This window comes from Pleurodeles waltl, chromosome 1_2 (assembly GCF_031143425.1).
Source record: "Pleurodeles waltl isolate 20211129_DDA chromosome 1_2, aPleWal1.hap1.20221129, whole genome shotgun sequence".
Lineage (NCBI taxonomy): Eukaryota > Metazoa > Chordata > Amphibia > Caudata > Salamandridae > Pleurodeles > Pleurodeles waltl.
The window spans coordinates 453,486,954-453,501,197 of record NC_090437.1 but is presented as its reverse complement, the minus strand read 5'-3'; the positions used below and the strand labels follow the sequence as shown (position 1 = coordinate 453,501,197).

Sequence of the window (14,244 nt, the reverse complement as noted above, 5' to 3'; positions counted from 1 at the left end):
CATGTTCTACTACGTGTATGTGTCACTTGAGTACAATGTCATAGGTGTGCATGCAGCTCATGCCCAGATGGGTGCTTGCATCTATCTGCTTGTTGTAGGACAGGTATTGTTGGTATCAAATGATGTTGACAATTTTCTGCAATTACAAACATAAATGTGGATGGAATTGTCCAATGTTTTTGTCTATCCTAGTTGGACACCCTCCTTATGTGTGGTGGACTGATTAAACCCAAGTACAGCTGTCCAAAGCTGCCCGGCTGTCCTTGATGTTTGAAAGCATGTGTTGCTTGTCCATCCCCCCCTGAAGCACAGGCTTAGGGTTATGAAATATGTGTACCTAGGTGTGAGGATCCAAGTGTAGTAAACAGACATGTAAATTTGTAATTCATTTGTCCCAACCTAGGATACCACTCTTGATTAGCAACTGCATACCATCCTGGCAATTCCATTTACAAATCACAGATCCTGTGGCCCTTGATTGTCATCCAGAAGATAGTCATTGGTTGGCCTGTCACATGTGGAGGACTTGCAGCATTTGTTATGTGACTAATGGCAGAACAATGATATTTAGAGCAATTAAGTATGTACACATCTTTTTGAGCATTGCTCTGCTGTTAGATAGGACATATGTAGGCTGCGTTGGCATGTACTTCCTCAGGGAGAATCTATGATCTGTACGGTTATATGGCCTGTTTCAGCTACATTAGATGTATTTTCTGATTCTCATCAGTAGCTGTATCACACAATGATGTAACTAATGTTTGGCTTTATCTTTTTAACAGCAGCCAATATGGATGCCAACCAGATCTGTGAATTTCATCGGAGGTCGATGCGTTACCGCCAGATTCTGGATGTAGAGTCGGGGTTCCGCCACATGGCACAACGTTATCGCCATTAAAGAGCCTCAGAGGTGTTGAGGGCATTTGCCCAAGGGGGCCCATCTGTGTCCACAACAGCCACCACCACCAGCACTACCACTACGACCCAGGTGACAGTAAGGATGACAGCCACCACTGCAGGTCCATCAACATCCTCAGCTCCTGGACCACTGACAGCAGCCCCTGTACCTCCCCCTCCAAGTATGGCACCACCAACTTATGACATGGATGACGAGCTGACAAACATCAGCCAGCAGACTCTCAAAGATGTCAATGCAACTGCCCTGAAAGATTGTGGACTGATAACTATGCACTGTGGTCTGGATTGTACCATGATCTGCCCTTACTGAGGGTTAAATCTGAAGTAAATAGAAACATTATAGTATAATGCTGTGTTGGACAGAATAAGTCTTCTTCAAGGGATATCTAAGCAGAAAATCATTGTCTTTAAATTTTTCTTCCAGTCAATCTTTAGGTATGTGACATTTGACTCACATTTTTCATCACACACACCATACAACATGGATGTGTACGAGTGTACATACAAATACGTAACCTGGCTGTACAATGTAAGAAAAGATAGGTGTGAGTTATGTATACTATACTACATGAGATTATACCATCACTCACTTTATCAGGGTTCACATGAACATCAGGCTGCAGGCAGATGTACCACAGTGTCCTCAATACCAAATCTGGTCTCAAAGTATGACAGATTGAAAACATACATCCAAACTTAACAACACATTGGGAACCATAGTAATCTTGAGTGGTGTGTGCAATGGATGGCAGATTCCTAGCAAAGTAGCTTTGGTGTAGCTGCCAATGTGACAGCTCAATTGGGATTTGGATGCAGGATGGAACACAAATGCAAATACTAAATTGACACTGTTCACCCATGCTAAGGCCCTGATCCCCAAGCTTATGACACATATTGTAAAGGAGTACCTAAATATTTATTTAACAGTAAAAAAGTGAATGCCCTATGAAAGTGAGGGCATGGAAAGCAACTATGAGACAAATGTTGCCATAGGGAACCTTTATGGTAACACAAAGACAGGAACCAATCAGGCTAACAGGATGGAAGCTCTGTCAGGAACTAACATGAACAAGGTAAATACACAGTGAGCAGACTCTGACTGGGAAAAGCTGGAACAACACTGTGGACAATGAAAACTGTATTTGTGCTGTGGGCTGCAACGTTACACAATCTCCCAAAGCCTGTGTTACACAAGTGATTTATACGGCAATGCACAACAAGGATATACATAAAATGGCATCTTCTAAGCCGTTCCAGGCAGCAGCAAGGGCAGGGCAGGTTCAAATTGCTGGTCTGCATGGAAGTGCTCACAGATGTGTGCAGCTTCAGTCTCTCACAAGTCCTGAGAGTGAGAATCAAGTTCAAACGGCCAACAGTACCTTTCACGTGGGAAGCAATGGACAGGTGATTACAGGTCCTACAGGCTACCAGGCAGTGCATTATCGGACCTGAAGCCCATGCAGACAGATGAACTATGACTATGGCATGCCATACTCAAGAGGGAAGCACACTGGAGTCAGAATGTGATTCTGGGTGTGTGTAGATGAAGGATTATCAGGGTACAAATAGTCCATTTACACGGCCCCCTATAGAAGGGTGGGGAGAGACTGAAAACATGGCAGTGGCAGGACTTATAGCCTGGGATGGCATGCGCAGGGCATGTCTTGTGAGCAATGCTTGTCATACCTAAGTCACTCGTGCTATCCATTTGCAGCTTCCATGGACTTCTTGTCACACATACTCCTTGCAAAGATAGCTGATGTCACACTTACTGCTGTCAAGGGTCTGGTCATACATTCCTGTTACCAATGCAATAGCCCATCCACTGCCTCATGTATGAAGCAGTTTTTTATCTTATGATTGATGGTGTCTTAGTTGTGTGCCATATCCTGCAATGAACCATGTTGCCAACATGGATGTGTGCCATAGCTGTGTTACTCTGATATTGCCCTTCAAATGTGAAATGGACAGGATATATGTCATTTACACTGTGTGTGAAGTTGGGTGTACATTCATACCCATCAAATGTGATGTGCCTTTTTCAGTATCCTAATCTGTATATTTGCAATGCTCCATGAGGCTAAACTCTGATTATGATTCCTAGGGATCATGTGATGCATAAATAATTACCCAGACCCTGATTTAGTGATTAGATTAGGTGTTCAATGACATATGGTAAGACAGTGGTGATGGTGACTAGAGTTAAAAGAAGTTTTGTACAATGTGTTGTCTCCGACGCAATCCTGCTGAAGTGTTTGGATGGTCCCCCCTCATGTTGATGGACAACAGCCTCCTCTTCCTCCTCTTAAGGCATTTGTGGGTCTGGTTCACAGAGGGGAATGTTCCTCCTTACACAAATGTTGTGCAAGATGGCATAGGTCAAAATTATCTTGCACACCATTTCAGGTGAGTATAGGAGGCTGCTTCCGGTGATGTCGAGGCACCTGAATCTGCCTTTGGCCAGGAGTCCACTTTGGCTCCACCAGCCTGCCTCCGTGCCCCTGACCCCGCCGTTTGCCGACAGAGGAAGTTTGAGGCCTCATCCCTGGTGCCTAGTGGTAGGTGTATCTAGTGTACTTTGCACCTTGTATTTTATCTGTATTTCGCTTAGCATTTCATTTTTGTTATATCGTTTTTAATTTTTTGCACTGCTTCTGACTGTTTTGGTGCCCTTTGTCCATTGCGTTTTGTTCTGCCATCCGCGTTTCCGCCTGTTTTTAAAGCCGGCTCTTGCCAGTTCTTCCGATCTGTGCCGCTGCGTCCCCTGGGGCCCTGCCCCCCTCATACCCCCATTGGTCTTTCCCTCCCACCTCCCAGCTGCTCCTCCCCCCACCTCCCAGCTGCTCCTCCCCCCGCCTCCCAGCTGCTCCTCCCCCCACCTCCCCTTCTTAGTGGCGTCCGCTGCGTGGAGCCCTGTGTGACCCCCTGACCTGCCTTTGGCCAGGAGTCTACTTTGGCTCCACCAGCCTGCCTCCGTGCCCGTGACCCCGCCGTTTGCCACCAGAAGGAAGTTCGAGGCCCTCCTCCACCCGCAGGCACCCGCCTGCACCTCATCCCTGGTGCCTAGTGGTAGGCGTATCTAGTGTACTCTGCACCTTGTATTTATATCTGTATTTGGCTTAGCATTTCCTTTTTATTATATCTTTTTTCGTTTTTTGCACTGCTTCTGATTGTTTTTGTGCCCTTTGTCCATTGCGTTTCGTTCTGCCATCCGCATTTCTGCCTGTTTTTCCAGGCGGCTTTTGCCGGTTCTTCTGATCCCTGCCGCTACGTCCCCTGCGGCCCCACCCCCCTCGAGCCCCCATTGGTCTTTCCCTCCCGCCTCCCAGCTGCTCCTCCCTCCCACCTACCCTTCTTAATGGCGCCCGCTGCGCGGAGCCCTTTGTGACTCCCTGACCTGCCTTTGGCCAGGAGTCCACTTTGGCTCCACCAGTCTGCCTCTGTGCCCCTGACCCCGCCATGTGCCGCCAGAAGGATGTTCTAAGCCCTCCTCCACCCGCACGCACCCCCCTGTGCCTCATCCCTGGTGCCTAGTGGTAGGCGTATCTAGTGTAATCTGCACCTTGTATTTGTATCTGTATTTCGCTTAGCATTTAGTTTTTGTTATATCGTTTTTCTTTTTTTGCACTGCTTCTGACTGTTTTTGTGCCCTTTGTCCATTGCGTTTCGTTCTGCCATCTGCGTTTCTGCCTGTTTTTCCAGCCGGCTCTTGCCGGTTCTTCCAATCCCTGTGGCTGCGTCCCCTGCGGCCCCACCCCCCTCGAGACCCCATTGGTTTTTCCCTCCCGCCTCCCAGCTGCTCCTCCCTCCCACCTCCCCTTCTTAATGGCGGAGGCTGCGCGGCTGCGCCACTGACGCGCCAGAGGCACACCAGAGGCAAGCCCGTCTGTGCCCGTCCGTGCCTGGACTGCGCCGATCTCCCGTCCCCCTGGTCCACGCTGTCCGACCCCCCGAAGCAGCAATACTCCTCCACAGAACTCCATGCCCTCAACCCAGGCCAGCACCCCACTTGCACCCAAGCCAACCCCAAGCACGCACATGGACCATTCACACGCCACTCATGCAATTTTTCTGCACTCACACTAACACCAACAACACCAACACACACCACAATAACACTAACCCCAGCAACCACCTGAACTGCATCCTCCTTAACACCCGTTCCGTCCACAAACACGCCATCGAGCATTGGGACCTGCTCACAACATACTCCCCTGACATCGCCTTCCTCACTGAAACATGGATGAACCCATCATCAGAACCCAACATAGCCATAGCCATCCCAGAAATTTACAAAATCACCCGTAGAGACCGCATAAACAATCCAGGAGGAGGTATCACCATTGTACACAAAAACACCATAAAAATTACCACCAACACCAATAATACCCTAAACAGCGCAGAATACCTACACTTTCTAATACATATCAATGCCAACACCACCCTCAGAGAAACCCTCATTTTCAGACCACCAGGACCCCGCCCCCCATTTTGCGACGCCATCGCAGACACTATCAGCTCCCACGCCCTCACCTCCACAGACTACATACTCCTTGGTGACCTCACCTTTCACCTGCAAAGCTCCCACAACTGCAACTCCACAGCCCTGCTGGACAATCTCACGAACCTCGGCCTCAAGCAACTGGTCACCTCACCCACTCACTCAGCAGGACACACGCGTGACACAATTTTCACCTCCAGCAGCCATGTTACCTTTACCCACACCACTGAACTCACTGGACTGACCACCACTGCCTCCACTTCTCCTTCATGAATCCCCCCACCCACCACCAACAACACACCACACCCTACCACAAGTGGAACAAGATCACCAAAGAACACCTGATTGCCAACCTAACACAAGCTCCACCTCCCATCACCAACAACTCCAACACTGCTGCCCCCAACCTCACACAATGGCTAACAACCTGCGCAGACTCCCTCGCCCCATTGAAAAGAAACAACAACACCCGCACTCTCAAGACCACCTCATGGTTCACCACAGAACTCCAAACTTCCAAACGAGAATGCCGTAAAATTGAGAAAGCCTGGCGCTAAGAACCTTCAATGAGCAATTTCTCCACCCTCAAAACAGCCATGCGTAAACATCACCAACTCATCCAGACCACCGAACGGTCCTACAAAGAACGCATAGGCAACAACACACACAACAACAAGGAACTCTTTGCCATCATCAAAGAACTCAACAAACCCAAATCCAGCACCATCGCCCTCCTCACACCCAAAACCTCTGCAACTCCCTCTCCAACTACTTTCACCTTAAAATCATAGAAACACAACAGCTTCACAGCACCAGCACCCACCATCACCACCAAGGACACGACCAACAACACAGCACCCTCCCACACCAACCAACTACACACCTGGACCCCCACCAACGACGAAGAAACTGAAAAAAACATGAACTCCATCCTCTCAGGCTCCCCCACAGACCCCTGCCCCCACCACATTTTCAACAAGGCCAGCCAAATCATCGCTTCCAAGCTTCGCGCCGTCATCAACAGCTCCTTCAACACCGCAACCTTCCCAGACGTCTGTAAGCACGCCGAAGTCAACACACTCATCAAAAAACCCAAAGCAGATCCGGAAGACCTCACCAACTACCGTCCCATCTCCCTTCTCCCCTTCCCTGCAAAGGTCTCTGAGAAGACAGTCAGCGCCCAACTGTCTCACTTCTTAGAAGAAAACAACATACTCAATGCCTCCCAGTCTGGATTCCGCAAGAACCACAGCACTGAGACCGCCCTCATCGCCTGCACAGACGACATCAGGACCAGAGTGGACAAGGGCGAGACCGTCGCCCTCATCCTCCCAGACCTCTCCGGAGCCTCCGACACTGTATACCACCAGACCCTCCGCACACGCCTTTTTGACGGCTGAATCCGACTCAAGGCCCTGGACTGGCTCACCTCCTTCCTCTCCGAAAGAACCCAAAGAGTTTGCCTCCCTCCCTTCCGGTCTTCAGCCACCAATATCATCTGCGGGGTCCCCCAAGGATCCTCCTTCAGCCACACCCTCTTCAATATCTACATGGCTCCCATCGCCAACATCCTCCACCCCCACGGAATCACCATCATCTCTTACGCAGATGACACCCAGCTCATCATCTCCCTCACCAGGAACGCAACCACCGCCAAGACAAACCTGCACGCCGGACTCCTCGACATCGCCAAATGGATGACAGCAAGCCACCTCAATCTCAACTCAAACAAAACAGAAATCATCATCTTCAGCCCCAACAAGACAGCATGGGATGACTCCTGGTGGCCCACCACCCTCGGACCACCCCCAACACCCACCACCCACCACCCATGCACGCAACCTTGGCATTGTCCTAGACTCATCTTTTTCCATGGCCCAGGAAATCAACACCATAACGTCCTCCTGCTTCAACACCCTTCGCATGCTACGCAAAACTTTCAAATGGATTCGTTTAGAAACAAGAAAAACGGTCACCCATGCCATCATCAGCAGCAGACTGGATTAAGGCAATGCCCTCTACGCTGGGACCACAGCCAAGCTTCAGAAAAAACTCCAGCGAATCCGGAACGCAGCCGCACATCTCATCCTCAACATCCCCGCCACAAATACATCTCCACTCACCTCAGATCCCTACACTGGCTGCCCATCAGCAAAAGGATCATCTTCAAAGTCCCCATCCACGCTCACAAAGCCCTCCACAACACAGGACCTGCCTACCTCAATGAACGAGTAAACTTCTACTCACCAACTCGACATCTCCGCTCTGCTGACCTCGCCCTCGCCACAGTCCCCTGCATCCAACGCACCACCTCTGGCGGCAGATCCTTCTCCCACCTCGCCACCAAGACCTGGAACTCCCATCCCACCAGCCTACGCAAGACCCAGGACCTCCTAACTTTCAGAAATCACCTCAAGACATGGCTTTTTGAGCAGTAACCGGCAACCTGCCCCCCCCCCCCACAGCACCTTGAGACCCTAACGGGTGAGTAGTGCGCTTAAGAAGTTTTTTGTTTGATTGATTGACTTCAGCATGCCAAAGGTCCTCTCTACTATGGTGCGTGTCCTCCTACGTGCCTCATTATAGGCACGCTGTGCTTCAGTGCTTGGGTTTGCAAATGGGGTCATGATCCATGGCTGGATCCCATACCCCTGATCAGCTGAAAGAGAAAATGAGTGAAAAATATGGAGCTTGCACCATGATTATCACTTTGCATGGCAGTCGTTCTCTTGTGTTGTCTCATCTGTGTTTGTGTTATTGTGTGGAATCCTAGGCCTCTAAGATGTACCATCAGCATTGGGATGTTTCATTATCTGAACTGGTGTTTGGCTGATTGACCGGATGTCAGCTGTATTTTTGTAGACTTGCAGTACATTGTGTAGCCCATGCATTATGTCATGTGAAAGAGGTGTCCATGTGTCTTAACTGGGGGTGACATGATACTTCCATACATAGAATCAATTCCACAGTGGTGGTAACACGTTTGCATCTATATGACCTGGACATCCCGTCCAATTTAACATATGCAATAAAATCAGTGAGGCCCTTTGATCTGGCTAAGTGCCAATGTACAACACATCTCCATAATTTGGCAGCACTGACGTGTTGACAATTGACGATGCAAAAATATCCCATGTGTTACAAGTTCTATGCAGACCTATTTATCTGCCCTCACCGAGTTGGCTCATGTTCAAACGTGTACCTACACTACTGAACCTTGTCCAGTTAAGCTGGCTAACTTGGTTGTGGGGTTGAAGGTTTAAGGGGCATATTTATACTATGTTTGCGCCGAATGTGGTCAAAAATTTTGACGCACATTCAGAGTAAATCTTGCCCCATATTTATACTATGACGCCCGACCCCGCGGACATAAAAAATCCTCCATGTGCGTCATTTTTTGGATGCGGGAAACCGCCTTGTGTTAATGACATGCAAGATAGGCGTTCCCGTCCAAAAAATTTCTTTAAGGCGTGTGGGCCTTATTTATACTCCCACGTCATTTTGACGCACAGGAGGGTGCAGGCCTTAAAAAACAGCTCACAGCCTGATGTACGCCATTTTTTAACGCCTGGGTGAGGGCAGGCGTTAAGGGACCTGTAGGCTCACTACTATGGTCTCTGACCATGGAAGCAGTCCAGAGGTGCCCTTCCCTGCCCTCAGGGACATCCCCTGCCACCCTTGCCCACCCCTGGAGGACACCCATGGATGAGCGGACCCATCCCAGGTAAGTACAGATAAGTAGAGGTAAGTATAATTTTTTATTTTTTTTAAGTGGCATGGGGAGCCTAATTTTGGCCCCCCTACATGCCACTGTGCCAAATGACAGAAGTCCCCTGGGCATGGCCATTGGGCAAGGGGGCATGACTCCTGTCTTTGCTAAGACAGGAGTCATTTCAATGGGAGTTGTGTGTCAAAAAATGGCGCAAGTCCGGTTTGAGCCATGATTTTTTACTCAAACCTGACTTGCACCATTTTTGGACGCACAACCCCCATTTCCCCTACGCCAGCTAACGTCAATCCTTAAAGAAGGTGCCCGCCTAGCGCGTAGGAGTGGCATTAGACAGCAGTAAATTTTTTGACACAAATCAACGCCGGAGCTGGTTTGCATCAAAAAGTATAAATATGGGCCTAAGGGTCAGAAGGTCCATATGTCTGTACATCTGTTGTGTATATGTGTAATTGTCTCAATCCATATGTGTAGCAATGTGCACTTTTTAATATTGTCACATCAATATGTGTTCTTAGAACAGTCCACTTGTTTATTGGTAGTGGGCAATGTCAGCCCAGGAGTGATGTGAGATGTTGGTACAGCCTCAATGATTCCATGTCCCATTCATTGGAGTAATCATCATCATGCTATGTGTGTCATGGTGTTTGACCTGCAGCGAAACACATTGCATACCCCTTACACAGTACGTATTGTTTGGAAGGGTGTGTGATTGAGTGTTATTGATGTGATATTGTAAGATTTATTTTCCAAGTTGTAGTGGCAGTTAAGGCCATGTCATTGTCACTGTGTGATTTTAAATTGTTCCCTTGTGTCTATGGACTGGCATCTGTTGTTATTTGCATCTATCATTTGTCCATAGGTGTGTATCCAATAGGGTCAGGATATCAAACATGACTAGCAGTGTCACAACCTCAGTGTCTTCCTGGCCATGTGTCAATGTAGTGCTGTATGTCCTACAGGGATGCTGTGCTGTGTGTATATTACTGGGTTTTTGTACTTAACAACAAGTAGGCCATTGCCATATCGTAAATCCTGGAAGTGTTGATTGATAGTGCAGTGACGGAAGATGAATGAATCATGTACACCCCTCGGATACTTTGCCCCAATGTTGGTGATCAAACCCTGGTGATCGACAATGGCCTGCCCATTGATGGAGTGTGTGTGCTTCCTGTCGTGGTATAGATGCTCGGTTGCAGCAGGTGGCACAATCTGTACATATGTGCAGTCAATGGCACCAAGCACTTGTGGGAAGCTGTTGATTTGGTAGAAGCCCTGTTTGGTCTGCTGCTGCTTCTGCTGTGTGTTGGGGAAGCTGATGTGGTGGGGTGTAAGGGAGATGATGGCATCCAATACCTTTGGTAGTAAGGCAGAGAATGAGTGCTGTGAGATCCCGGCAACCAGGGCACCAGTGGTTTGAAAAGAGCCACTTGTCAACATGTGGAGGACAGCTAGCAGCTTGCTCTCTGGTGGAATGATGTGGGGTGTCTGCAAGCTGGGTGCCAACTGTGGCTCAATGTGGCGCAGCAGCTGCTGAATGTCTTGCTAGTTTAGTCTGTACCTCTGGATGATGTCATGTTCCCTGAGTCCCAGAAGGGTTGTCGTGGTCCTGAATATCCTCTCCTGCCTTCTGCGTTGCCTTTGGGGTCCCTGCTGGTGTGGTGGAAGCTGCTGGTGTTGGTCCTGTGCTCTGCGTCTTTGTGCATGCTGGATGAATTGCACCTCCATGTCTTCCTTTTGGTGCTCTGATGTTGCTACTGTGTGTTTTCCTGAAGTAGTGGTGTGTTTCCCCCATTTTAACCCTTGCCCTGACCCAGGCGTTATTTTTTTACGCAAATCGGGCTGTGCGTCATTTTCCGCCTCCGCCTCCCAGCCGTGCGTCTTTTTTGTGCGGTAGGATAAATATAACGCATGGGTGTTTAAGTCATTTTTTGGATGGGAACGCCTACTTTTGCATGTCATTAACGCAAGGCGGTTTCCTGCATCCAGAAAATGACGCACACAGTGGGATTTTGGCATTCGCGGGCTCTGGCGTCAAAGTATAAATATGGTGTAAGGTTTGCGCCAAATTTGCGTCAAAACTTTTAATGCAAATTCGACTCAGACAGAGTATAAATATGGGCCTCAGTGTGTCTGTGTTGTGGCATTTGTAATGTGAATTTCCTGAGTTCCTATTAGTCGCACATCATGATATTGGTTCCTGTTCATTGTTCCTGTCTTTAATATTAGCATTCTCCCAGGCCTATGTCCCACCTTCATGTCACATGTAGTGTGGGCAGTTTAGGGAATTGTCTGTGTCACATCCTCTAGGTGTAGGTTCTGTCCAAATTGTATGTTGCCAACTTATTGTACAACTCAACCGTCCATCTACTTCCATTCTCATGTTGTGGCCTTGCACTGGCTGTGGGTGTTCTAATGGCACTTGCACCACACTTAACAATCTGGAACTGCCCCAGTCTCTGATATTTCACATCCAGCTATATGTTGCTGAGACCTAGCATATACTATGTATAGCATTGGCATGTCACAAAACAGATGTGAGCATTGTTAATGTGTGATGTTGATGTTGGGGAATGTGCGCTACATTGAATTACACTGATGGTCCTAGCAGTGTTCCATTTCCTCTTCTGACTGTGCAGGTGTGTTTCACTAGCCGGTAACATATGTCCTCCCCATCAATGCTGTTGTCTGAACAGTATGACAATTGGGATGTTGTATGGTGTCATTACAGCTATTGTGACCCAGGCTCAGGGTGGACCCTGACATGTGTAGCATAGGTATGACATTACTCCTGTGTACCTCATAATGTTTATGACAATGACTGATGTTTGTAGCAACTATGGACATTCACATTTGATAGGATTAGCACATTTTTATTGATTACAGTGGATTGATAAAGTTTTCATCCTGAACCCTCTAATTTGGGTGTGTTTGTCCATGGGCATGTAGCTGCCATTAGCTACTTGACCTGCACACACAGCAGAGGCAGTAGTGGCAACTGTTGTCAATGTTAAATTCCACTTGTGGATATGGCCTGAGACTGTTAATTGAGCTCTAGTTCATGTAGGGAGAATACCAGCTGTCGTGTGACAGCAATCGAGTTTTATGTTGTACCCTACCCTCCTGGACTGGCTTTACCTTTCCAACATCCTTGGCATGGCAGCATACCCCAATGCAAAGATTGTTGGTGTAGTGTTGTACTGTGCCCCAGGTTTCCTCTGAAAAGCCCATGCCCCGTGCCGTGCCCCTTTGCCCATTCCACTTCCTGAATATTATGACTTACATGCATTGTGTAGTAGGTATGTCCCTCCCCCGCTTACAGTTCACATTTAGGCATTTTAGTTCCCCATGCCACTTACCCTGCATCTGTGTTGTCTCCTGGTAGTCTGCGCTGTCCTGTCCTTGAATCCCTGTGACGATCTCCTGAGGGATGACGGCTGCCACCATCTCCTCCATGTGGGCCTGGGCATCCTGCGGTACTGGACTCCCACCTCCAGTCTGCAGTGCTGCTGTCATGTTCCTGACAATCTTTTCCTTGGTCCTGCGCTTGCAGTCATGCCAGCATTTCTTGCACTCAATGACTATTCTCTGTACTTCTGCCACACTGTTTATCTTGTCAACAATTTGTTGCCAAATAGACTCTCTCCTTCTAATTGGCAATTTAGAGGTGACAAAAAGTTGGTGCTGGTGTTCCGTCACCTCTTTCACCAGTATTTCCTGCTCCTCTGCCCTGAACTGACACTTCCTTTTCTTCTTCTCCCTCTCCTGGGTCTTGTGTGGGTCCTCCTGGCTGGTTCCTGGTCGGTTGTATTCTTCCTGGGGTCTCTCAAAGCTTCTGGGATCCATTTTGGCTCTCCTTTGCACATTTTGTTGTGTTAGCGCCGCTTTTTGACCCAATTGAGTCAAAAAAAGGCACGTATGTGGTTTGCGACGTCGTAAACCGGATCAAAGTCATTTTCGCTGCGTTAACAGCATTTTTCTTTACGACGTGACGTATTGGTTTGAATAAAAAAAAAAACTCACACTAGTGGTTGGCGCCGCCGAGCGTCAAAGTATAAATTTGATGCCCGAGCGGTGCAAAGAAATGGCATTCGCCGGCGTTAAAATTTTTGCTGCAAAACTGCGTTGGCTGAGTTTTGCATCAAAAAGTATAAAAATGGGGCACAATCTCTGCTCCCTGCATGTCCCGCCACATCGTCACGAGACAACTCTCCCAGAAGTGGGTGATCTATTACTGCGTTTGCCCTCAGGGACTTTGATCCTAGGAGGGGATATGAACTCAATTATGAGTGCTGAGCTAGACAGGACGAGGGCGTTGGGAGCACAAGGTGGATGTCAATCACTGCATCACTTTGCGGCCGCTTTGGGCTTGGACGATATAATAAGAGAACATAACCCCCAATCACAGCAATACACCTACTACTCAGCAGCACATAAATGTTTTTCCCATATAGACTATGTATTCATACTGCATGCTCAGGTGGCCATATTCAAGGCAGCCACGCACAAGGCGAGGGGGTTAGCCAATCATTCTCCAGTGGAGGTTCTCCAGAAGCGCCAAGATAGAGATTTCACATTGCTGCTCAGGTTGGATACCTAGAGTCTGCGAGGCAGGGAATTACAGGGCAAATGAAGGGCCTTGAGCCGATCTATACTTCAAAGAGAAAGTGGGGTCATTGTCCTTGGCAGATATCATATGGGAAGCATTTAAGACCAAGGCCCTGATAGGGGCTGAAAGGAAAGAAACAAGACTGGAATGTCACACAATAGAAAAAAGCTTAACTCAGCTGGTTAGCGATTTCCCAGGTCACAAACACGGTGGAGGACTGTCGCAAACTACAACTGCGACAGTAAGACTTGAGAGCTTGTGCGCAAACCCAGGCCAGTGATTATACCTTGGCTACGCCGTCAGCTATATGAAATAAGGGAGAAGGCCGGCAAGCTTTTGGCTTGTCTAGATAGGAGAGATAAAGAGTGCTCGTGGGTGCTTCAAGTGGGCAATGAAACTGGCACGCCTCAGGTGACAGGCAGTGCTGTAGCAGAGACCTTTGCCAGATATTATGAGCGCACCTATTCCTCCTCAATGGCAAAGGATAAG

The 14,244-nt window shown here is 48.4% G+C and overlaps 1 protein-coding gene across 1 annotated transcript in view; it reads right to left on the bottom strand.

Moving 5' to 3' along the window:
- LOC138254661 (protein SREK1IP1-like) overlaps window positions 1-12,662 on the bottom strand; it is a 28,099-nt gene extending 15,437 nt beyond the window's left edge. Inside the window, exon 1 of the mRNA XM_069205818.1 lies at window positions 12,506-12,662. Within this exon, the coding sequence (XP_069061919.1) occupies window positions 12,506-12,662 (157 nt within the window). The remainder of the gene's footprint in view (window positions 1-12,505) is intronic.
- Window positions 12,663-14,244: the final 1,582 nt, after the last annotated feature.